General features: G+C 35.2%; 1 protein-coding gene and 1 long non-coding RNA gene across 2 annotated transcripts; one reads left to right on the top strand and one right to left on the bottom strand.

Annotated features, from left to right (window-relative positions):
- Window positions 1–4,719: 4,719 nt before the first annotated feature.
- LOC110457335 lies at window positions 4,720–11,577 on the top strand. The gene is made up of 5 exons (XM_021508559.1): window positions 4,720–4,849; window positions 5,247–5,368; window positions 6,062–7,362; window positions 7,751–7,911; window positions 8,385–11,577. Exons 2-5 carry the CDS (start codon window positions 5,255–5,257, stop codon window positions 9,866–9,868), a joined length of 3,060 nt encoding a protein of 1,019 aa, XP_021364234.1. The 5' UTR covers window positions 4,720–4,849; window positions 5,247–5,254; the 3' UTR covers window positions 9,869–11,577.
- Window positions 11,578–11,620: 43 nt separating this feature from the next.
- LOC110457336 lies at window positions 11,621–17,710 on the bottom strand. Its single transcript, XR_002463688.1, has 2 exons — window positions 13,914–17,710; window positions 11,621–13,837 (listed from the first exon to the last, which is right to left on the bottom strand). It is a non-coding gene; the product is annotated as an uncharacterized LOC110457336 (long non-coding RNA).
- Window positions 17,711–26,886: the final 9,176 nt, after the last annotated feature.

The following is a 26,886-nucleotide window of genomic DNA, read 5'->3' on the forward strand; positions in this document are numbered from 1 at the left end:
GGGTGGTATGGGGTAGTATTGGGTCATAGTCACGGCAATTCGGTGATGTTTTCGGCACCAAATCGCATATTTCCCAGATGGAATTAAATTACGTCTACAAAGGTGATATTTCACAGTAATAAAGAAGTATTTGGTTCATAACTGGGTCGTATGGGGTAGTATTGGGTGGTATTGGGTAGTATTGGGTAATTAGACGAGCCGATCCCGAGAGCCCCTGGTAATTGGACATTGGTTCAGTAAACAGGACAATTAAGCTAATGAGTTATCACTGGTTAGGGTACTTAATTGACAGTTTTAATAAGTTATCGGCCGGTATGAATGAACTTCAATGACAATATAGAATAAGATGAAATAATGTATTTGATAGAACAATGTTCACCACACCTTGAAGCTACAGAAAGAATGTGCAAAACAAATCACAAGCCAACCTTTTATCCTTCTCTGGGAGTTTTCTCAGAGGCTATTTTTTTTACATTTAACTTTAAAATGTCTTCTTCAAATTTAGGAATTTAATAAAGACAAAATGTATAAGGCCCATTGAAATGGTTAAACAAATCCTCTGGAAAATGTCCCATGTGATGTGTGGTTCGCCCTTCCTAATCCCGGTCAATCGGAGTCAAATCGTGTATTTACTACTTAGGAACTGAACGTTACTGTGACAACTGATGCATGGGAAGCATACTCAAAACATAAATCGTTGTTGGAAAATGTATATGGAGCCATTGCATACTCACGATCGTATATTAAATTAAAATATTGGTCTCAATTCCAGTAATTGGCATTCCTTCAGCTGCTACGTGCCATGACAAAATTGCCTAGATTCAGTAAACATTCGCATCAGGGTCAATAACGTGCTTGGAAATAGGCAGTTTGTAAGTTCCAAAACGGTATAGCAATGATTATCCGGAACCATTATAAGTTCAGGCCTATAATATTTCAAAAAGGAGGAACGTATTTTAAATAACGCGCGTATTCTTTTAGCATAGCTACCAGGCCATAATCAATTTTTTTGCAAAAAAAAAATGTCCGTCTGAATCTCTCCCTAGTTTGAAACTAAAAATATATATATAAAAAACCCAAAAAGGTATGAATTTAAGTGTCATCTTTTTCATAAATTCAAGGTTCATATAAGAATTTGACCTTAATAAATCACTAGAGTGGTATTTACGGTTTGTATATCGTTTCACTTTAATATATAATTACAACAGATGCTAACGATAAAATATATTGGTGAAGAAATAATTAATTTCAGGGGAATTCTAGATTAATGTGCAAGTTTTACATTACATTCGCTGCTTGCAGGGTCATTTTTTTCCTTTTATTACAATGTACATTCAAATCACTATAATGACTGATCTTTAGGTTTTATCGTAAACAAAAGTAGGTGATGTTGCAAAGGTGTATTGTACGAAGGCTGCAGATCATCATTAGTGCCTTAGTAAAAGGGAAATAACTCTTGTGGCAAATGGGTGTACACAGATTTTATTTTTTATTTTTCAAGCATTTTCAAAGATATGTTACATAGCATATGAACACACACGCACCACTCATCCACGCACACACACTAATCTTCATCATCATTACATCATCATCATCATCATCATCATCATCATCATCATCATCATCATATCATCATCATCAATCATCATCATCATCATCATCATCATCATCATCATAACACTATTTCATAATCATTATCATCATCAACCTCATCATCAATGTTATCAGAGACGTATATATTACGTAATATATACGTCTCTGATGTCAATAGATTTATTACTTACTTAATCCTCTTCGTCCCGTATGGGACATAAGGCATCAACAATGCATCTCCGAAATATGATGCAATATATATTAACTTCACCGCTATGCCTTTTTATATCGGAATGCATACGGATAACTTGAATATAAAAAAAAAATGGTAATTTTTCATATGAAAGCTATTTTTCTTACATGATTACTTCTGAAAATGATACAGTCTTACATTTAAAAGAACATAATTTCTCCCTCTCCAATCTGATTAAAATCATATCCTACGTTCTCTACGTATCACCTAACAGGGTTTAGAAAAGGTTACTCGACGGCTGAAAATATTTTTATATTACTCTCATTAATAAACACATATTTTGCCCAAGGGAAAAGGCTGTACTGTACATTTATTGATTTTCGAAAAGCGTTCGACACAGTTTGGCGAGCGGGATTATGGCAAAAGATATTAAAAAGTAACATAAATGGAAAAGATTTTAAGGTTATCCAAAACTTATATTTTAATACCAAGTCACGTGTTAAAAACAGAAATGAAATTCCGGAATTTTTCGTTTGCAATGTCGGAGTAGAACAGGGGGAAAATGTATCCCCTTTTTTGTTTTCCCTATACATGTACCTGAACGATCCCGACGATTTATGTGCAAGTTTTACATTACATTGGTTTTACACCAAAATGATGTCGCATGGCTTAATGATGTAGAAAGACTTTGTCAAATTAACATTGGAATCAGAGACCTAAAGTAAAGGGACCGCCGACTCCCAGTGGTNTGGCTGAGACACCGGAAGGGTTACAACATGCCCTGAATGTGTTTCAAAATTATTGTATCGGAAGTTGGAAGTTAACTATTTGTGTAAAGAAAACGAAAGTCGTCATCTTTGAAAAAAGAAAACGTAGACAACAATTGTGTTTAAATTGAATGAAGAAAATATCGAAGTCCAAAATTCTTATTCATATCTGGGCATATTATTTAATAGCAATGGTGCCTTTAGTAAAGCAAAAACAAAAATAACTGAACAAGCTAAAAAGGCACTATATGCATTGTACAAGAAAATAAGAAATATTCCATTGTCTGTTGATTTGCAACTTCAGTTATTTGATTCTCTTGTTTCACCGATCCTACTGTATGCTTGTGAGATATGGGGATTCGAAAACACTATTACCATAGACAGAACGCATTTGCAAATTTGTAAAAGAATCATGAATGTGAAAAATTCTACTCAGAATTACATGATTTATGGAGAAACCGGAATGTATCCTCTGGAAGTAGATATCAAGACAAGAATGATCATGTTCTGGTTTAAGTTGTTAACTGGCGGGAGCAAGATATATGTATCTAGTCTGACATACAAAATGACAAATGCATTTTAAATGGAATAATTACATAAACGATGTATTAAACAAGTTAGGTTTCAGCAATTTGTGGAATTTTCGATTAATCGACGACAGACCGATATTAAAGAAGTCGATAAAACGTCAGAATAATTCGGACTAGTACAGGTGATGAACCACATTATTTGTTTAAATGCCAAACTACTTATATCTCATCGATAAGAAAAATATATATCCATAATTATTACACTACAAACCCTAGCAATTTTAAGCTAAAAGGAATGATTTCTATTTGTAATTTACATGTTTTACCTAAAATAAGTCGTTTTCTAGAGAAAACAATTAAGGCTTTAAGTGACATAAGATAAATGCAGTGCTATTATTCTGTAGTATTATATATTTACATGTTGTATACACAATCTGTACTCACTTTGCTATGTAATTGAAATGTATTAAAATGCTGACCTCTTGTAACACACCTCGAGTGTCATGAGTGTAAAATAAAACTTAAACTTGAACTTTTATGATTGCCTTATATTGGTAACGGGGTCGTTCTGATCGCGCGTTCATGGATAATTCTGTATTAATTTAAGTATGATACAGGGTTTGATTATTGTTTTATAAAATGTAAAAATTCTTGGCCAAAACCTACAGCCTCTTATACGAGAAACCAACGGCATTTTAACTTTATCATGGATACATGCTATTAAGATAAAATGTGTCACTCCCCGTTAAATTTTAAGAAACAATTCAGAGAAGAAAGTACATTTTTGCCACATATTGTTCAATATTTATAGTTGTTATTGCGATTATTTTTGCAAGTATATTATTACATGCATGTACTTTTCAATTCTTTTATTGGACCAAATAAAATAAATAAACAAACAACTAAATAAATAAATGGACAAACACATTAGAACCATTCACCACACCACTGTGATGCGAATGTGTTTTGTTTGTGATGATTGCAGTGTTGTTTATAGTTTGTCAAAACCTTCCAAAATACATACATGTAATATGGCGCCATTCTTTGCATATAATATACAGTACACAGATGTATCCACTAAATTTCAAATAGAAAACAAAATAAAACAAAGCAAAACAAAAACACTGTTTGTTGTATCCCCTTATCCCCCTACCAAATCCCTATACCCTGGACGCGCTCCTTTAGAAATTAGCTCACACCAAACAAGGGCCTGCCTGATGTACAAACCACGGAATTACTACTCAATTTTATTATGAGTTCGAAACTGGTATAGGTACATGGAACTTGACAAAATGTTAAGTAATTTTAGATATAATAAGATAATTATTTATGTATACCCAACACGAGAAATGATTAAAACTGACTATTTCTGACTTGAAAATTTGCCAGATCTTCTACTAAAGGAGTCACAGTCGACGTCATCGAAATTCCGGATTATATGTCCAGCTCGATTTTACTAATACCCCACCTAGGATATTTTATTGATTTCCAAACGGTGATTATACCTTTTAAATGTCAATGCAAATCTAAGGATTTATATTTGAGAGAGGTTTTGAAAATGATTGGAATACATAAATCTTAAGTTCTATGATATATATATGGTATATATGCACATACCCACAATGCCTAGCGCAGAGGCGAGAAAGGAAAATGGCGAGCTACATGTGCGTTTGCAAAAGCCGGGAAATGCTATTTCCACGAGCACGGGAAACAGCGACAGAAAATGGTTGTTGCAAGTAATGCATTAGTGTAGGTTGTCTTAAAAGGTAATAATATTATATTGTCAATGTATATATCTATTGAAAACCGGTAATATTCATTTGTTTAGGTAGGATATCTCGACGTAGGAAGTACGTTGTTGTAGACGTTGTGCATACGATTCCATAACACGCCTCTCAGTTCTCCCTGTGCAAAGTTGTTATTTAGGTGGTGTCACACTCACTCAGGTTTAGGTTTATTCGACACGATACGGTTTTATGGATGTACATGATCAAGCTTGGAATGGTCTAACCTACCAATCATTGAAAATAATGTGAAAGCTTTGTATTTAATTTGGTGATGTGTTACCACTTGATTAAGACTACTTTGTAACATCAAGTTTAACACACATGGTTAATGTATTATCTTTGTAAACCTTTTTATTGACTTGGTCTTTTCTCAAAGGACGAAATATGGAAGAGGACAAAGTGATGTGCTGTGTGTGTGCTAGGAATGGCAAGACCAACAAACTGAAGACATATCAAATCAACTTTGAGGAGGCCATTCGGTTCTGTGAGGATGACGAGGTGAGTATATATAATACCTTTACATTAGCAGGTCCAGTATGTACACTCTGCCGATTGAGTTATATAGCTATAAAGACCTATACTGTAGCTATATTCACCTATAAATTATAGCTGTATTGAGCTATATCTTATCACATTTCAATTTTCATTAAATTAAAGCAAAGTCGCATTAAACAATAAGGTTTATGGTCATGTTGACTATAAAAAACATACAGTTAGATGTTAATTTCATTTTTCATAAATGTAAAATTTCCGATTTTTTTACATCATTGTTTTTTAAAAAGAATACTTATATTTATGTCTTTTGTTATCAACCTAATGATAAAATCGTCTTTTAACAGCGACTTTGTTTCGTTTTCCTTTGAAAATCAAATCACATGAAAATAGCTCAAAATACCTATTTCGGATAGGTCAATACAGCTATTATATGTCTATACTGCTATATAGCTCAATTGGCAGAGTGTACTGGACCTGATTAGTACTAATACTTATACCTGGCCTCAATTGTTCAGGCAGATGACAAATGAAATCATCAGGTAGTAAAATACTATGTATTAACAATAAAACTAAAATTGTCTCATTTTTGAAAGAAAAATAGTAAGTGATTCATCTATGTTTGTGTAATTTCAAAAACATTTTATAAAGTTAAGTGAGGTAACATATAATTAATCATATTGCATCTTATAATTTCAGTGTACATATCCAGCAGGCATGGATAATTCTTCATGGGTCCTCAACAGAAAATTCTCAGAACTGCAAGTCAGCAAGCCATCAGTGATAAAAAAGAAAAGTTTACCACAACGGCCACACTATGCTTCATTGAAATCCACCAATTACAGTTATGGACTTCAAAAGAACATATCAAAAAGCCCAGTATGTACAAACCCTGCTCGTGTAAAATCTAGCTTAGGCATGAATCAACACCATTTGAAGAATGGACAGAATGCCTGTTTGCAATCACCTAGGACTTCGTCAACAAAGACAGAAAAGACACATTTAGTCCCTAACAATAAATCAGGGTCTCAAATTCAATACCCAGCATTTCAACAACGTCCAGAAAGTGTTACACAAAATAACGAGACTCCAAAACTTAAAAGAGGAAACAAATCTGAAAGTATTCCAAATACAACTAAATCTGATGCAGCCAGACAGTCAATAATAGGTAAAAGTGAAAAGGATTGTCCCAGTGCGATGGATCAGTTGAGAGCATTTTATCCTCAATGGCAGAACAAAGACGCTCTTTGCTGGATGGATGTCATACTGTGTCTGTTAGTCCATTGTAAGCAGGTAAATAAGTTAAAATGTGGTGACCCAGATTCAGATCCTTCCATCGTGTGTACTTTACTGAAGGCCTATGACCAAGCCCTATCATTGCTGAACAAGAGATCCATCTCCAATGCTGCTGCTAGTCCATGCGATGTTGATATGTTTGTGACAAAGTCGGATAATACCAAGCTAGTGTCCCAGATCAACTTGCCATCTACTTTGCTGTTTGAGGAGAAGGTTGGAACAGGGTGTAATGATGAGGACAAGAGCCATGTAGTTTCAAAGTCGGTCAATATGTCTTTGCAGGGGGATGAAGTCAAAACCGGTGCAGGACTTAAGTTATTGAAATCAGACTTGGTACAGTTAATGTTGTCTCATGGTGACTCGGAATATTCCAAAGCGTTTGATCTCCTGACTAATATCCGGGAGAAAATTTGGCACTTGCTTCATCCACATCTACGCTGTAAGAAAGGCAAGAATGACAGCCCTGTGTTTGCTATCCCATTGCTGACAAAGAACAGCAAGGATTTGGAGCAGCTATTAGCCATCAAGTACAATTTTCGTTTTAGTTGTACGAAATGTGGATTCCAAGATGATTTGCTTTATGAGAAAGTGCTGCCGACATTCCCCAACACAACAGCCGATTTTTCAATGATGGAGCCGAAATTCTTGCGACCCTGCTTCCAGTGCAATGCTGAGGGACAGCTAATGACCATGGTGTTTGAAAGGTATTGTTTATTATATCTAGGAAGTAAATTGTGATCAGATCTCTTAAAAAGTCCATTGAACTTTTGTTCACGATTCTGTCTCATCCTTTAAGTGTTAAACTAAATGCAATTTATTTTACTATATGGAAAATCTATAAAAGAAAATTAATATTATACTCATGTTTATTATGAAAACAAAATTCAACAATTTTTGTTTTTATGTTACTCTCAAAATAAGACCCAGGTAGTAAGAAAAAATTGTTTAAATTGAACGTCATATAAGTTGTTATTTTTGAAAGATGATGAGTTTTGAAAAGGTTGCATATTGTCTTGAAAAGAAACATTTGTAGTCCATGAATTCAAAACAATTCTGTATTTGTGTTAACTAATTAAACTTTCTGTGTTTCAGACTGCCACCTGTCCTCATGCTTCATTTTCAAGAAGGACTACACAGCAACAATTTCTCCGGTTACGATTTCCGACGTCATGATCAGCTGTACCAAGTCACAGGAGTGATTCAGTATAGAAATGATCCTGATCATTTTATAGCCTGGATCCGCAATCCTAAAGGTAAATTGCCATGTTACGATGTACTTTTTCTCAAAAAGTGGAGTTTGATATATATCATATATCTTTTGTTTGATAACCAATGATTGGTTTATTCTTTAAAATAGAGTTATTCTTGATATTTTGGCAAAATTCCCCCCAGTCTATAATTAGCAGAACTTCAAAGTAATTGTATGGTTTGGATACCAAAAATGAAAATTACATAACAAAACAAAACATATTTTTCTAAAACTGTGTCTCGTGTTGGGTTTCAGAATTGCAAGTAGACGTAGCATATTTTGATGATACTGTTTTGCCCAGATGATTGTAAATAGAACGAGAATTCTATAATCTTTTTTTTAGGGGTGGGGGGAGGTAAGCAGAATGTTTAAATGAAGTTTTTTCCATATCGAGGAAAGAAGTTAACATTAATTCTAGTAATTCTAAAATTGAAATACTGTTTCCTTACTCATTTTATTTTATTTTATCCATTGTAGAAGAACTTTGGATGGAATGCAATGACCTGAAGTCCCCAGTCTGTCAGTTTGATCAAAGAAGTCCAAGTTTCCCAGCTAACCAGGTCCATATCATGATGTGGGAAGCGGTCAGTATTGAAGATGGTAGCAGGGTCACTGTCCAAAACGGTACCAGACTTGTGTGTACTGAGGATTCTCTAAGGAGTGGACATGTGGATGTATCCATGAAAAACAGTCTAATGAATGAAAGTGATTTGAGGTCATTTGTTTCTGAAAAAGGTGACTTTATGCATTCTGTTTCAGGCAATGGTAATAATGTTATCATTTCTACACCAAGCCAATCAGTTTCTCTCCATACACCGAAAACTCTGAAGCTGACCGCTATGGGGGAGCATCAGTTCCAAACAGGTGCATCAAAAATGAATGATAGGTCACAGGTCAACTACCAAACACCAGCAAAAAGCATGGGTAAGGTTGTGAATGTTTCATTAGAGCACAAGTTAAATGTAGCTAATATTCAGAACCTTGCTGAAATTATAAAATTGCAGCGAAGAAATGTCAACAAAAGAGTATTACCTGGTGCTAAGAACAATTTGGTCCATACTCCAAATAGTGTTCACTCAAACCCGGAGTCAACTACATCAACACCCCCTGCTGACAAGATACTTGAGAAAACCAGGAATCATGTCTCCTTCCTTCGAAATATGAGAAATCCGCGAATGTCACGTGTACCTAATGAACCCATGCGTCAGCAGAAGGTCCCAAGGCCAGTAGGTTTACAAGGTCAAGGCTCCCTGAGCTTTTTATCTCAAATTCTAAGCAACACTAAAAACAAGACATCAGTATCTCCTGTCGTAAAGGGAAAGGTTTTTGAAGGATACAGATCCAAGATGTCTGATGCGACAATTTCTTTCACTTCAAAAAACAGGACAAGAAGTACATCTTCGGAAGTAGATACAGAGTCCTTGACTAGTAGACCAAACAGCCCTGCACTTAGTTGTCACAGTGATTCGGTCGTCATTCAGAAAAGGAAAGCTGAACTGGTGTCTGAAAATATTACGCTTCCAGTTCTGAAACGGCGGAGGTCACAAGACACGAACTTCACCTCAGTACCTCTGCCGCTCCACAAAAAATCAGTTAGCCTTGACGCTGCTACGACACTTGTAAACAAACAACTGGTCTCTTCTAAAACAGTTGTGAATGACAGCGGTTTAGAAGTAACAAATGATAACAACCAGTGCAGCAACAGTGAACTGTTTGCTTCAGCCAGTAGGAATGACTGTACCTTTCAGGAAACTGATATTCTGCAAAATCTCTACAGTGCCTTGAATATTGCCATGCCAGCCCAGACAGATGATAGTAAGTCTCCCGTCAAAGCGACAGGAGCCACCCAAATGGATGTTGAAAATATTCCTGATATTTCGGAGCTCGACAAATTTATCAACAGTGATGACTGTGATTCAAACATGGGGGACAACTTTGACGATTTTCTTTCTGAACTCTAAAAATGTAAGACTTGAAGTTCCAAGTCTTTATTGAATTATGAAGAGCTGGATGACATGACAAGGTATCATAATGTATCTAGGTATGATTGAATATATATAGGTTCCTGGAAATTTTGTCCAAAACTAAAGACTTGAGAAGTAAAATGAATAAAAATTATAAAGTTAACATATGTGAATTATTCAACAGGGGACTGGATCAGGTGTATTCAATTCTACTAGCCTAATGCCCATTGTTAGTAACATATAAACTTTATATCGAGTTTTAAAACATTTTCAGTTTTAACTCTAAAATTATAGGTCAGACTGGTATTATTTATTTAATGTCAAAATCTGCCTGTGGTTATAATAAGTATTCTAAATATGAAATCGAATAATTAGAGACTAGAGTAAATGAAGATATTGGTTTTATTGAAATTTACATATTATGAAATCATTTTGCAACTAACTTTCAATTTATCTCCTGTGCAACATCTTGGTGGCATATTTGATTAAATTAAAAAAAATAACATGGCTTATATCCAGGAACCTTGTATGCAATCTTACTATGTACATTGTATCTCGTGAGTTGAAACGTTATAAACCCTCCTTTTTGCATGAAAAATAATACTCCGCGTAAGAAGTAAATATCTCATGGTTCACTTGCATCTTATTGTGGTGTACTGAATTTGCGGGAATATTATGCAATATATATTTATCATAAAAAGCAGACACCAGTGATTCTTTCTTTATTGGTTTATAATTAATTGATCAGTGATTAGAGACACATACAGTTGCGAAACAAATTAATTTCTTTCTTTAACTTTGGTATATATATATTACCCTGTCAGTGATTAACTTATAACTACAAGGGTTCTTCGGTTTTACCTTGCCTTATTATGAGCAGTCAGTTTATACTTAACTTTATGCAAGTTCTACAAATTTTGGGTCAAAGTTAAATTTGAAAGTACATTTTTGTTGTTGAGAGAAGTACATTTTTGTTGTTGAGAGGCTTTGAGTTTTCATTCTCTTTAACTCATTCACCCCTGAAATTTCATGATGAACTATTCCAGCCTTTGAATTGGAAGAGTTCAAATGTATCTTCAGGGGTGAATGTGTTAACTGATTTTATTTCTGAAAAAATAAGAATATCTCTGTTATTGGCAAAATAGCTCTACATAATTTATATAGTAAAATATTGCTTGAAAATCAGCTGGAACCCTTCTTCAATATGAGCTAGCGTAGACACAAATGTGATGATCAACCACCACCACATACTTTGGCGTCTTGTTTTACATATTTTTTTTAATTTATTAGCTTGTGTTATTTTCTACTGTAGCATCTTTTCGGCAGTAAGTTGTATAGAATTTTACATAAACAAGCTTGTAATGTTAATCAACGTGTGAGATGCTTTTGAATACTGAAAAAAGGCTAGTGGTTTGTTAGCCATATAGAAATCATATATCACTTATCATGTGTTGATTGATTGTTGATTTTATGAATATGAATCACTTGAATTTACCCAAAACCATGAAGAGATATTTGTACTTGACAATAAGAAGAATCATGGGCGATAAGCAGAGTGAATGTGAAAATGCTTTTGAAAGATATTTATATTGAGCATATTCTGATCAGTTCATAATGTTTTTTTTGTTATATTTTGTTATTTTTATACTGTTGTTATTGTTGAACTTTTTATAGACTGTTGATCTTGAAATACAAGTTGAAAAATGTGTAATAGTCAGTTTCATTTAATAGTTGTATCAGAACTGGAAAGGCAATTTTCACACGGATGTGGCGTAATGAAAGGGGAAGTATATACAATGTAACTTCTGAGGAAAAAGGGAGGTAATGCAGTGTTAGGTTTGGAAGGTAGATTGAAGGCTTGTAACTAAACCAGGTGAGCCAGTAATAATAAATATCTTGTAATGTTTATGTGGATATTGTTCTGAACTATTACCAATTAACAAGGTGAGTGATGTGATGCTATTATTAGCCACAAGAAAATAAATATTTTGTAAAATTGCAAAAAAATCTGTTTGGTAAAAATAGCGGTATTTCAGACATAATATTCAACTGAAGATTAACTATCATTCATGGGGCACATGTGTAGCAACTGTAGTATGGTGAAGACATTAATCTTTTGAGAATAGGTGCCTAGCAAAGCTTGGTGTTGTACCTCATAAATATTTTTTCTTGGGTTGAAATTTCGGTCTACATTATTATACAGGAGTGATATCTCTCAATCGTACCCATTATTAGCCCCCTTCAGCACAATCTCCCTGTCCCATTTCAAAAAATTAATACTACAGGACTGTTTTCATATTTATGTGTTGAAGGCTGGGAATGTTCATCACATGATCGGTTATGAACAGGAGTAATACCCGACATGAAGGTTGTTCCCCTCAAGTCACAGCCACAAGAGTGGAATGGAGCCTAATTTCACAAACAATTATGAAAAATGGATTTTATTGCATATTTGGCTTATACAGCATGAGAACACTATCCATTTCCATGCCAGTTCCACGCTTGAAGTGCTTTTTGATTGTTTAATAATGTCATGATGCAATTGTCATGATCTTATAATTACCACAATGCCACGTTAAGTGTCATTTTCATTCCTTACAAGCCAACACATATTCTTTTTATACTTTGTGTGTGTTTATATTATAACTGCACATAATTGGATGAGAGAAGGCATTTTCTTGATGTTGTGCTATTGAGTATTGATGCATTTTTTGTTGTAAGTTGTTTTTTGAGTAAGTCTCTGTTATATGTAAAAATTGGGAATATGGAAATTCTAGCATAGGGTGTAGAAGTTGGGCCAGAGCAGAGACTTTGTTGGGGTTCTGAAAAAAGATCAACGTAGCTAGGATGGCTATGTAAGAATCTGTCTATTTAGTTCAATTAATGGTCAAAATATTGCAGAGTCCGCAAAGAAGACAACATTGTGTAGATTAGTTGTCATTGTGGTGTATTGTAACGAAACTTGTCATGGTGCACTACTCTTTGTCAGATTGTTATGACATGAAATCTATTGCTGACATGAACTAATGTTGACATGTATAATTTTACATGTGAGGTTATTGTGACTTTGAGAGCAATTTATTTCAGTCTAGTAATTGTCTTTTCAAATTTATTGTAGCTACATGTAAATATGTTCTTTTGGTCAAGAGTCATTTTTCATAATATTGTCAAAAGTCCATTGAAATAATTTGCCATTAATAATTACACTGTATTTGTTAATGTTAATTAGTATGTAATATGTATATATAAAATGATACTAGCTAAGCTTGTTGAAAGCAACTTAGCAATTGAATGTCCATGTTTATCATTACCAATATAAAATCATGTAATTGTAAGTCAAAAGTCAAGATCGTGTCAAAAATGATTGGTTTCAGTTATGCTAGAAGAAAAGGACATATGAAAACTTCTTCTGATTTTTTTCTTCTTTTGAAAATGAATCACTCTGGGAGAAAACGTGGAATTTTGATGAATCTTCTTGCAAAACTTATGCCGACATAATGCCAACTGCAGCAAGGCTGTGAATTTTTTGTGGTCATTTTTTGTAAGGTCATGGTTATATTTGAAAGGAAAAGGTCACGTGTCCATTGCTCGTATTTCACTTGGGTCAACAGTGCAAGTTCTTCCATACACATGGAACAAAACAAGTTTCAGTGAGTTTTAATGAGGAGGTGAATTCGATTCCTCCATTTGTGGATTAACATCCAACCAATCGAGCACCTCAATGCACTTCTTCCTTTAGTCAGTGCTATGTTAAGAAGAATCTGTCGGCTTTTGTCCGTCAGCAGTTTTATGTCCTTGATTTGACTGCTATAATGAAAAGGACTTAAAAGATCTAGTTTGTCCTTCTATTAGTGTTTGCTTCTGTTTTGAAGCCATCTGTTTTTATGATGAGGACCTGTCAGTTTCGTCTCTCATTCGTCCTTGTCAATAAGTTGTCTTCTATGATGAACTTTCTGTGAGAGTATACTGAAAAGTACATGTTAAATCCATTTATCTACCAATGGCTTCACGTCCTGAATGTTGTTGTGTATTAGGAAACTACGAACAGAACTCTCATGTCTTAGTCGTCTGCATTTGATGAAAGTCCCTGTCAATTCGTCCAATGACTTAAGCTGGTACTTTTCACTAAAGGTTATGATATAGTCATCTATTTTGTGGAAAAGACCCAGTGTGATGGATTGCTGTGACGTTGTCATCTGATCACCTGTCTGTTTCGTCGGTTTAGGTTTTGTGTAATGAAGTCGTCTGAAATGGCGTAAAGACCTTAACGGATCTACTGCTTTGTGTTACCTTGTTTTGGTCTCCGTTGTTTCAAAGAACCAGTCCGTTCGTCCAACAGTGCATTTTTATTATGTTGTCGTCTGCCATGTTGAGTTTTTGGTTAAGATAATGTAAGAAGTTTGTTGTGAAGAGAACCATGGCTTTACGTCCAACAGTCATTTCTGTTTTGGAGAGAAATATGCAGTGTTTTTAACTGAAAAGGCCCAGTCACTTCATCTTCAAATAACTTCATGCCAAACAGTCGTTAACTGTGACACAAACAAACACCCAGTTATAATAAAAAGGCTAAGTCTGTTCACCTCCAAATCGCTTTGTCCAACAGTCGTCTGCTGTGGCGCAGAGAAGCATGTAGTTTTTAAAATGAAAAGACCAAGTCTGTGTGTCTTCAAATCGCTTCACGTTCGATATTTGTCTGCTGTAGCGCAGAGAAACATGCAGTTGTTTAACTGAAAAGACTCTGTTCGTCTTCAAATCGCTTTACGTCCAACAGTCATCTGCTGTGGCGCAGAGAAACATGCAGTTGTTTAATTGAAAAGACTATGTCTGTTCGTCTTCAATCACGTTGTCCTACCGTCGTCTGCTGTGGCGCAGAGAAACATGTAGTTGTTAAAATGAAAAGGCCCAGTCTGTTCGTCTTTAAATTTCGTTCCTCCAACAGTGATCTGCCATGGCGCAGGGAAACATTGTGTTGTTTTACTGAAAAGGCCTATGATTCTTCTTCAAATCCCTTTACGTCAAACAGTCGTCTGCTGTGGCCCTGTCTGTTCGTCTTCAATCGCTTTGTCCTACAGTCGTCTGCTGTGGCGCAGAGAAACATTGTGTTGTTTTACTGAAAAGGCCCTGTCTGTTCGTCTTCAAATCGCTTTGTCCAACAGTCGTCTGCTGTGGTGCAGAGAAACATGTGGTTGTTTAACTGAAAAGGCCCAGTCTGTTCGTCTTCAATCACTTTGTCCTACAGTCGTCTGTTGTGGCACAGAGAAACATTGTGTTTTTTTTACTGAAAAGGCCCAGTCTGTTCGTCTTCAATCGCTTTGTCCAACAGTCGTCTGCTGTGGCGCAGAGAAACGTAGTTGTTAATATGAAAAGGCCAAGTCTGTTCGTCTTTAAATTTCGTTCCTCCAACAGTTATCTGCCATGGCGCAGGGAAACATTGTATTGTTTTACTGAAAACGCCTATTCTTCTTCTTCAAATCCCTTTACGTCAAACAGTCGTCTGTTGTGGCGCAAAGAAACCTGCAGTTGTTTATCTAAAAAGGCCAAGTCTGTTCGTCTTCAATCACTTTGTCCTACAGTCGTCTGGTGTGTCGCAGAGAAGCATGTAGTTTTTAAAATGAAAATGCTACGTCTGTTCATCTTCAATCACTTTGTCCAACAGTCATCTGTTGTGGAGCTGAGAAACATGTAGTTTAACTGAGAAGGCCAAGTCTGTTCGTCTTCAATCGTTTTGTCCAACAGTCGTCTGCTGTAGCGCTGAGAAACATGTAGTTGTTAAACTGAAAAGGCCAAGCCTGTTCGTCTTGAAATCGCCTTGTCCAACACAGTGCTGTGGCGCTGAGAAACATGCAGTTGTTTAACTGGGAAGGCCAAGTCTGTTCGTCTTCAATCGCTTTGTCCAACAGTCGTCTGCTGTGGCGCCGAGTTACATGTAGTTGTTAAACTGAAAAGGCCAAGTCTGTTCGTCTTCAAATTGTTTACGTCCAACATTTGTTTTCTGTGGCGCAGAGAAACATTGTGTTCGTTTTACTGAAAAGGCCCAGTCTGTTCGTTTATTAATTGCTTTACGTCCAACAGTCGGCTGTTGTGGCGCAGAGAACCGTGCAGTTGTTTAAGTGAATAGGCCCAGTCTGTTCGTCTTCTTAGTCACTTTACTTCTAACCGTCGTCTGCTATGTTGCAGAGAAACGTGCTGTGCGAAAGTCAACGAATTACTGTACATTCAACAGGCGTCTGCTGTGGACAAGAGAACTAGGCAGTATTATTGAAAAGGTATTGTCTGCGTTGCTCAGTCGTCTACTGTGGTGTAAATACTCCTATCGTGTCATTACAGTTTGTCCTTACAATTCTTCTGTAAACCGATATTTTCCATTTTTCCATCGTTAGTGTTGGTCGGGTCTTTTGATTAAAAAAAGTTCATTATGTTTTCACTAAAAGTCCATAACGTTCTTCAATGACCTAAATCATCTGCTAGGTGATAACGGTCTGTCTGTTTTGTCCTTAAATGGTGTTTAAAAATTGAAGTCGTCTTGTGTGCTCAAAAGGAATTTCTCCAAAAAATCTGTTCATCTATTGATGTCCCGGACGTTTCTTCTAGTGAAGCATTTTTATCATATTTTGCAATGCTTTCTAACTGTCGTCTGTTAGTATAAAAAGCGCCTGTCCATTCTCCCATCAGTGGGGTTTCGTCTGCTTCCGTGAGATGGTCCTATTTGCCAGAACATTGATCATCAAGTCGACTCCTAGGTGAAACGGGCCAGTTTTAATTGAAACATTTAAAAAAGGTGATGGTTTCAGATGGCGTGTTGCCAAGCAACCGCAACGTCGAACAAGCGATCATGCAGTCGAATATATCTTCAGTTTTATCTTGTTGTCGACGGCTTGCGTTTCAACAGGAAAGGAAACTGCAATTTACTCTCTAGAAACAGGTAAACACCAAACCAAAATGGATATGCTGTTAATAGATGGGGTACACTATATCCTTAGCGGAGACATACTGACATGACATTAAATGAAGAGTATACATGTACCAAGGACTAAGAACGAAATCCATTAATTGTTCATGGTCGTATTGCAGTATGTAAGTAAAGGGCAGAACATGTATACATACATGGCCAGACGTTATTGAATCATGTATGAATTGCGTGCTCTAAGAACCAACTTCCCTCACCATCTATAAAGTATGCTTTTATCTCCACGTGGACTCCCGTATTCTACATTGTGAACAGTTGTTCATTGTTTTCAACAACAACCAGATAAACATACAGTTTTTGCCGGACCTGCTGTTATGACAAGACGAGCAATGGCGATAATTCGACGAGGATGGTCTTTTGCAGCTAAATAGACTAATGGCGGTTCTGCCAACCAGATGCTACGGTTACGTAGTGTATTTTTGACATGATCTTAATTTTAGACTCGGTATATTGTTTTAAATAGTTGATTGACTGAAATTTCACTTTGTATTGAAAAAGATATTAACGTAGCGGATGTTCAATCTAAGTCGTTTTGATTTCATATCGTGCACGAAATAATTTGCATCAGTGATTTGGATTAAATATTAAATCAGTAACGTATATCTTTCTTCTATTTTTTTCAGAAATACCAATGCGATGTAGTTGGTAATACGTCGAACATCACCAAAAAATTGTAAATAACTGAAATAAAATAGACTTGCAAAATGTAAGCACATCGATACATAAAGAGGAGAATATACAAATGTCTGCTTTGTATTGCAATAGAATAAACTCGGAAAACGTAACTGACAGTATTGAAATCTTGTAAACTTAACATGACATACGAAAACAGCTAAGTTTGAAAAAGATGCGGAGAGTGTAAAGTCATTGCCGAAGACAACCGAGTATACATGTACATTGTATAATTATAAGATGACGCTGAAATCGTACTTATCACTACTGCAGTAGTTTTCTAAACTTTTATTTTCAGTTTGGAAAAATATCATAAATGCTGATTGCAAACTGTTATGGATAATTTACTCGGTAGTTTCATAAACTGTACATGTATAGATTATCATCACTGACAATGTAAACATTTGCTTTCAACTCCAGAATAGAGTCTAGTCTTGATTTTAATACAATGGTATTAAGGTGCTTTACCAAAATAGGGAATTTCATGACCCTGGGGTCTAACATTTCCCCCTGGGGAGAGGGTAAACTTTAATATAGTTTATATAGGGAAATCACATTTTGGACCAGCATTTGTTTAATTTCCATTGGAATTAATTCAAACTTGGTTAGCATTATCAGTATTGGATAGCAGTTTGATGATATGCACAAATCGGCCCTAACTGGCCCCCCAGGGGATGATGGGTGGGGCCAAAAAGGGTCAAATTGAAATTTCAAAAGTCTTCTTCTGAAGACCCAGATATGGTAGAATCAAATTATCTTCATAGATGGAAGGGTATTAAGGTGCTTTACTAAAATCCAGCTGACTGACAACCACTATTTGTACATAGTACATCTATCTCACAACTTTTGCATTACATGTAGTTCAAGTTACCTTTAATACAAAATGCGTTATTTTTCATTTGGCAACATCGATAACATCACATCAGTTTTTACATAAATCAGGTGACCGCTAAGGCCCCAAGGGCCTCTTGTTATTCTGAATATTTGATATTCCTCGAGGTCTTAAACAAGGTGATGCCTGAGCCCGTCCCTTTTTGATTTATATACCCTGATCCTGTATCCCTTATTGAATCAGAAATAGGCTGTATGATGTTTGCTAATGACTTGCTTATACTATCGGAAACAGCCGAAGGTCTGCAAGCTTCACCAGACAGACCATATGAATATTCTAACAACTGGAAACGTTCTATTAATATAAATAAAACAAAAGCAATGATTTTCCAGGGAGTTAACAGGATAAATACTAACTATAGTTTAAGTTTGGAAACAATAAGGTCAACACCACTCAGAAATACAAAATCTTAGGTAATATTGTTAACTCTGCAGGCAAATTTACACCATCCATGAAGTAATTATCAAATACAGGCTTGAAAGTACTTTTTCAATTAAGAAATATTCTGAAAAGATTGCTAATTCTTTAATTGCTGCACAATGTAGACTTTTCTCTGCCCTTCTCAAACCAATTTAGACCTACAATGCTGAAATTTGTTACGTGGATATGTATCAAAAACAAATAAATGCTGAAATGAGAGCACAAAAATATTAACCAAAACTTCAATTACTTTTCAATCATTGACAAGTCACCCATGGAACAAAATCATCTTATGTTCTGTAAGCTAGCCCTATGGTTACCTACGAGGACAGTAAACACTGGGTCAAGAGCTAAGGACAGTATCCTATGGAAATCCTAATTAATGTTCAAGCATGTAGTTATCTAAGCAGAATTTTACAAAAGAATACTATAAATCCCTTGGTTACAGAATCCTTTACACTCAATAGATTATTAGTTAAGAGTGGTTTTTTTTTATCTGCAATAAAAAACAAACAGAGAATTAAAACTAGCATTTTTAAAGAATTTGAAACTAACTTTTTCAGGAAACTACAAGCGATGACAGCTAAAAATAAATTATTCTTTTATAAAGATATTAAGAAAAAATACCTTTCTATCACTCATAAAAACTTAAGAATGTTGCATACAAAATTCAAATTGTGTGAGCATAACATTGAACTGGTAATAGGAATATCAAGAAAAAAACCTAGAGAGCAAAGAGTATGTAAAAAGGTCTTGTTCTAGAAGATGAAGAACACTTCTTCTTCAGGTGTGGCTATAATGCACAGTTGAGAAAGGACTATATAAATATATTAAAAACTATTCTATACTAGACACATATTTTATGTACAACTTATACTTGACTCGTGTTTATATATAAAACAGTCACTTGAACTGAGGAGTGTGGGCCTGGCTTCTGTGTAAGTTTATATATTGTTTGTTGTTTCGTTATTTGCATTCAAGTGACTCTGTAACTATAAATGAGCAATACAATTATTGAATTGAATTGATATAATCATAATCTTATCAAAGATATTCCAAATATTTTGATTAATATTACTAAATGTACAACTAGCATATTTCCTGATGGTTTATTTGCAGTACATGTGTACATATGCTGAGGTTATTACTTATGTATTGTAAACTGTTATTGTAAATCCTAGCTTAAGATATCGGTAGGATTAAGTAAAAATGAACTTGGATGACCCCCATTGTACATGTTGATTTACTTAACTGTTAACAGGTAGATAAAGCTTTAATTTAAACTTGCAAATACAAGAAGCTACCATACTTATAACAAATGTTGTGTTCAAATACTTCAAGCGCATAAATAGTGTCAAAACATGCACTTGTTACTAACTATTGCTATATTTATAGTATTCTTGTACTTAATACAAATTGTTATAGTCGATAAAGCATTGTCAGTTTGATAAAATGTTAAATGCACTGTAAAACAATAAAAATAATAATGACAAGACACTAACACTCTTTCGGAAAGATATATCTTTATCTGCAAAAATAAATTCAGCAATAGTGAAATGGTGATAAACTTGACGGATATACCTTTGTGTGTCTTGTTGCTTGACGGTCATGTGCGGTCCCCACGTTGGCGTGTATACTCCAGTATCATCCTGGCGATTTATATTTAGATGAGAACACCGTAAGGTAGGTAGGCCCCTATTCCTACGGCGAAAGAAAGTGTCAGCATCCATGTTTATATCGTTTAGATGGGTACAGATTAATCAGAAATATCCTCGGCATCAGTGTAAGTAATTTGTAACATCCGTTTTCAACCTTGACGGTATCAACACAAACGATTCACTTCTCGGTGTAAGCAATGCCTTCAGCGTTTATGATAGGTTATTTGTCATTCCATGTGAACGATTAAATATTTGGCATCCATCACTAGTAATGGCGGCAGTTCCTTTTGTCAAACAGAGGTAATAATCCTGACGGTGGTCTTGTATGTTTGTATAACATATCCCTGTAATGTTGCTGTCAAATTATAATATTTTACCTGTTTTTTTTTTAGTTCTAGTCATGTCACTACTCTTGATATAAATCACATTTAACGGTTTTAATCTTCTATATTCAATTTGAACTGGTCTGTTATAATCTGTTGGCATTATTACCATACTTTTGTTTTGTTAGCTATCAGCGCCAAGGTAGACTTCTAATATTAAACGCTATTGTTAACGTTAGCATAAACATTTTTTTAAACGTTAAATAAGATTCGCATTGGCGTCTATAATGCAACCTTGAAGGTACATTTAGTCAAGGTTAGTATTTCTACAGAAACGTGAAAGCAACTAATAAACTACGTAGGTTATTACCGTATAACAGGCTTTGCGGATTAAATTCAAAACTTGCCAGATGTATATGGTACACTCGGGTGTCGCACAGTACATTAGCAGGTGTAGCCCTACCATTACATACTGTATTTATGGTCTTTATGTGCATTGCTTTCTTTAAATGTAAACGCCCATTGCATAATGTTTGTATATAAAGCTTAACTATTGTTAGAATATGTGAATTGAATTACGCGTTCGGTGATTAGAGCGGTTGGCTTTTACTTCCCCATTCATATTGATTTATATCTTCCATACTAATAATACTTCCATACAATCTAGTTCATGAACTAGCCGCATGCATTGTTCACCAATTTCTACCATACACAGTGTTCATATACTAGCCGCATGCATTGTTCACAAATTATTCCCATACACATTGTTCATGAACTAGCCGCATGCATTGTTCACCAATTTCTACCATACACAGTGTTCATATACTAGCCGCATGCATTGTTCTCAAATTATTCCCATACACATTGTTCATGAACGAGCCGCATGCATTGTTCACCAATTTCTACCATACACAGTGTTCATATACTAGCCGCATGCAGTGTTGACAAATTATTCCCATACACATTGTTCATGAACGAGCCGCATGCATTGTTCACCAATTTCTACCATACACAGCGTTCATATACTAGCCGCATGCATTGTTCACAAATTATTCCCATACACATTGTTCATGAACGAGCCGCATGCATTGTTCACCAATTTCTACCATACACAGTGTTCATATACTAGCCGCATGCAGTGTTGACAAATTATTCCCATACACATTGTTCATGAACCAACCACATGTATTGTTCACCAATTTCTCCCATACATATTATTCATGAACCAACCGCATGCACTGTTCACAAATTTCTCTCATACACATTGTTCGTGAACTAGCCGCATGCATTGTTCACCAATTTCTACCATACACAGTGTTCATATACTAGCCGCATTCATTGTTCACAAATTATTCCCATACACATTGTTCATGAACGAGCCGCATGCATTGTTCACCAATTTCTACCATACACAGTGTTCATATACTAGCCGCATGCATTGTTCTCAAATTATTCCCATACACATTGTTCATGAACGAGCCGCATGCATTGTTCACCAATTTCTACCATACACAGTGTTCATATACTAGCCGCATGCATTGTTCTCAAATTATTCCCATACACATTGTTCATGAACTAGCCGCATGCATTGTTCCCCAATTTCTACCATACACATTGTTAGCTCACCTGGCCCGAAGTGCCAAGTGAGCTTATGCCGTGGCGCGGCGTCCGTCGTCCGTCCGTCGTCCGTCCGTCCGTCGTCAATATTTTACTTTAAACGACTTCCTCTTAATAACCGAAAGGCCTAGGGTGTCGATATTTGGCCAGAAGCAAACTGGGATGAAGGGCTACAAAGTTTGCTAAAATTAATGACCGTGACCCATTTTCAAGGTCACAGGGGTCAAATATGTTAAAAACTTTAAACAACTTCTTCTCAATAACCAAAATGCCCAGGGTGATGATATTTGGCCAGTAGCATGCTGAGATGAAGGGCTACAAAGTTTGTTCAAATGCACGACCTTCACCCATATTCAAGGTCACAGGGGTCAAATATGTTCAAAATATTTAAACAACTTGTTCTGAATAACCAAAAGGCTCAGGATGTTGATATTTAATCAGTAGCATGCTGGGATCAAGGACTACTATGTTTGTTGAAGTGAATGATCTGAGTTATATTCAAGGTCACAGGGGTCAAATTTGTAAAATCTTTAAACGACCTCTTCTGAATAACCATGGGTCCCAGGATGTTGATACTTTGCAAGTTGCATCCTGAGATGAAAGGCTATAAAATGTGTTCAACATAATGACTTGGTTCGAATTTCAATCACAGGGGTGAAATGTTTAAAAAAACCAAAAATGGGACTTTTGAATGAATTTTAATCATAAATTCTGATATTTTGCCTGTAGCTTTATTTTAGATCACTTTTAATGTTACAAGTGTGAGATTTATACCAGGTGAGCGATGCAGGCCCATTGGGCCTCCTGTTCATATACTAGCCGCATGCATTGTTCACAAATTATTACCATACACATTGTTCATGAACCAACCACATGTATTGTTCACCAATTTCTCCCATACATATTATTCATGAACCAACCGCATGCACTGTTCACAAATTTCTCTCATACACATTGTTCATGAACTAGCCGCATGCATTGTTCACAAATTTCTCCAATACACATTGTTCATGAACTAGCTGCATGCATTATTCATAAATTTCTACCATACACATTGTTCATGAACTAGCAGCATGCATTTTTCACCAATTTCTCCCATACATATTGTTCATGAACTTACCGCATTCATTGTCCACCAACTTCTCAATACATGTTGGTGTATGTCCGCCACCTACATTCCATTACACTATCTTTGATCAGAATGGTACAATGTAACTGTGATTGGACCACAGATTCGGTATGTCCCTGTAAGTATTAGAATGCATAAGATCTGTATAAAATATGGTGGTGAAATGAAAGATTGAAAACCACATTATAGATTATACACCTCAAATGGTTCAGTGGTGTAGAGAGTTAAAACAAAGTTGTTAATGTAGGCGAGATAAATCTAGTTATGAGTTTAGTTTAGCATGTCAGTCATGCAGAAGGATTTCAAGATTCAAACGGTGTTATACACTTATTTAATAAATCCCTGATAATCAACATAAACTCGAGGTAGGATATCAGTAGCTCGCATGTCTTCACAACTTCTGCATATCACACCTACACCTATTTGCAGTGGCTATGCTGCATAATTAACAATAATGATTTCTAAATGTGGATTAATGTCCAATCAGACCATTGCAACTAATCTTGACCTGATGATTCACTGGGGGAATACAGATTATAGACACATGCTACATACTGATACAGGCTAGATACTAGTATATAATCCATGTCACTAGCATCGTAACAGGTGAACGCGTCATGGTAATATTAACGTTATGTTTAACTGATCGATTTGAATTTCGAAAACAGGTTGATAAACTTTCAAGAATGTTTCTATTCTTTTCAGCATCACACTATTTACAACAATAGAGTGTAGCATTAAGGGTGTATTGCAAATGGCGTTAATTTTGTAAAGACTAAGAGTAATTTTCTATATTTGTTAAATCTGACACATTAACGTTATTCCAATTTAAAACCACATTCGCGGGCCGGTGATTATGATAAATAGTTATAATGGACGTTATAATCAAACGTAATAAGTTAATAGCATAATCTTCAAGTTGGTGTAGAATCCTTTTTTTCACTCTTATTTCTGATCTTTTTATTACTGGTCTATTGTTTGGCTAATCATTTATATAAAAATAGGAAAGTGTTATGCATTTAATATACTTTGGTCTAACCAGTATATAACTTTAATGATTAGAATAAAAAGATTTTAAAGAACCGGTGGTTTTTTTCAGTTCAGCATTTCGAAGGATAAATACTTTATTTGTTCTTCATTAATATCTATTATTTGTTCTGTCATTTATGAACACACACTTGCACCGAGGTACTTTGGCGAGTAATTGTACAATTTTGTATACCTCAATGCAAGCTTATTTCCCCCTTTTATTACAGTTTCCCATCCAAACCTTTGGTGTAGCTTTGAACGTCATGTACCTTTACAGAGCCCCACCATTATACTTACGGTTACGGTTATCCAATGTAATGTAACAGGTGTATACTGTATACCGGGAAGATTTCGCCCAATCAGATATTCGCCCTTTGCCGATACGTTTGGCCAGTGTTAATTTGGCCCTTCACATCTAATAACTATATATTAACACTAACAACTGACCTTACTAACATGAATGAATGGGCAAACACATGGGACATAACATTTAACCCTAATGAAACTAAATCAGTTATATTTTCAAGGAAACAAAACACAAATAACCCCACTATAACTTTTCAAAACAGCCAATTCACAGACACTACATCATATACACACTTAGGACTTACCCTTAAAGATGATGGATAATGGAAACAACATATTCAGAACATATATGAAAAAGCTTACAACAGACTCAATATTCTTCGTTACATAAAAACTAGGGTAAATCGAAAAACTTTAATTATAATTTGTGCTGCATTTATTAGGCCAATTTTGGAATATGCTGACAAAGTTTGGGATGACTGCACACAACAATCAACAGATCTTCTAGAATTTATACAATTAGAAGCAGCAAGAATAATTACAGGCCTTCGCTCAGGAACAACACATAATAAACTTTATACCGAACTTGGTTGGGAAACTCTGGCTGCAAGAGGAGAGAAACGCAAATATATCATGATGTATAAATTAATGCATGGACTCTCACCGCAATATTTACAAGATGTGTTGATCCCCTTTATAAACAATCCTAATGAAAAACATTATTCTCTCCGACAAACTAGACTTTATAACCCACCAATATGCAGAACTAATAACTACTTTGACAGCTTCTTTCCTTTCATGTGCCGCACAGCTAACAACACTGATACTAATCTGTTTGACTCTCCTACACTTGCAAGTTTTAAATGGCTGTTAGATAAAAATGCTATAACTTATAGTGAATCTGTTAAAATTTTCAAAACTGAAGGGGATAGAAGGGCAAACATTATTCCTTCCCAACTTAAAAATTATTGTAGTGATTTAAAGTTTGATTTGCATAACTGATAGTCCAGTATGTACTTGTTCAGATGAATTGGAAACAGTCTCATTTTTTTCTAGATTATTTTACATGGCTGTCCTAATTGTGAAGGTAAAACAAACAGACTAATGTTTCGTGATATACATTACTTTATAGGGAAATCCAAACGTTTTAACTTTTACAAGATCTAGAAAGCCATTATATTGACAAAAACTGTAATTTTCTATGAAAACAGTTGAACATGGTTGTGGATTTATTTGATAATGTAATAAATGTATATTTTCATTTATCTATTTTGTGCTCCTCTACACAATGTTTTACTTATACTTTTGATAAATGTACATATCGGGTTAATTCTGTAGATTAAATAGTTACATATAAATAAATTAATACACAGTTTAGGTGGTGATGACCTGTGCAGTACTTGCACATGGACTTTTGGTCTATCTACCTAACTGTATCTAATGTTAAATAGTAACTCATGTGTACACGTGTAATTGTGATAATTAATAACTATATTTATGTTTTGTTTGTGTGTGTGTATGTCTGTGTCGGTATGTGTATGACCTGTGTTCTATTGTAAGTAATCAAAAGTGAGTTACCTCCCTTTAATTACTTTATCGTTTACATTTATGTATTTTCATTTCAAAATATCTATAAAATATATTTAGCTATAGTTCTAAAATATTCTTGTAATACTCTAGCCACCTATGGAAAGAATTTATATAGGCTTGCCTGTTATTCGATCCATTCGACCATAACACCATGTCAATAAAATCTGCTGAAATGAAATGAAATGAAATGAAATGAAGTAACTCTATATTGTATGTTGTGTAGTATACTGCGATGCAAATATCTCGATATAGAGTATACATATGCATCCAGTGTTGCTCCGTTATATATTAATAGAGGATTCACATATACATGTATTTAATATATCAATTATTGTATGATGCGTTACTTTAGATATTTTGAATATGTTGGTACCATTAATGTGAGACTAAAGTGCATATGACAGTACTATCT

Source organism: Mizuhopecten yessoensis, unplaced genomic scaffold (genome assembly GCF_002113885.1).
Source record: "Mizuhopecten yessoensis strain PY_sf001 unplaced genomic scaffold, ASM211388v2 scaffold9109, whole genome shotgun sequence".
Taxonomy (NCBI): domain Eukaryota; kingdom Metazoa; phylum Mollusca; class Bivalvia; order Pectinida; family Pectinidae; genus Mizuhopecten; species Mizuhopecten yessoensis.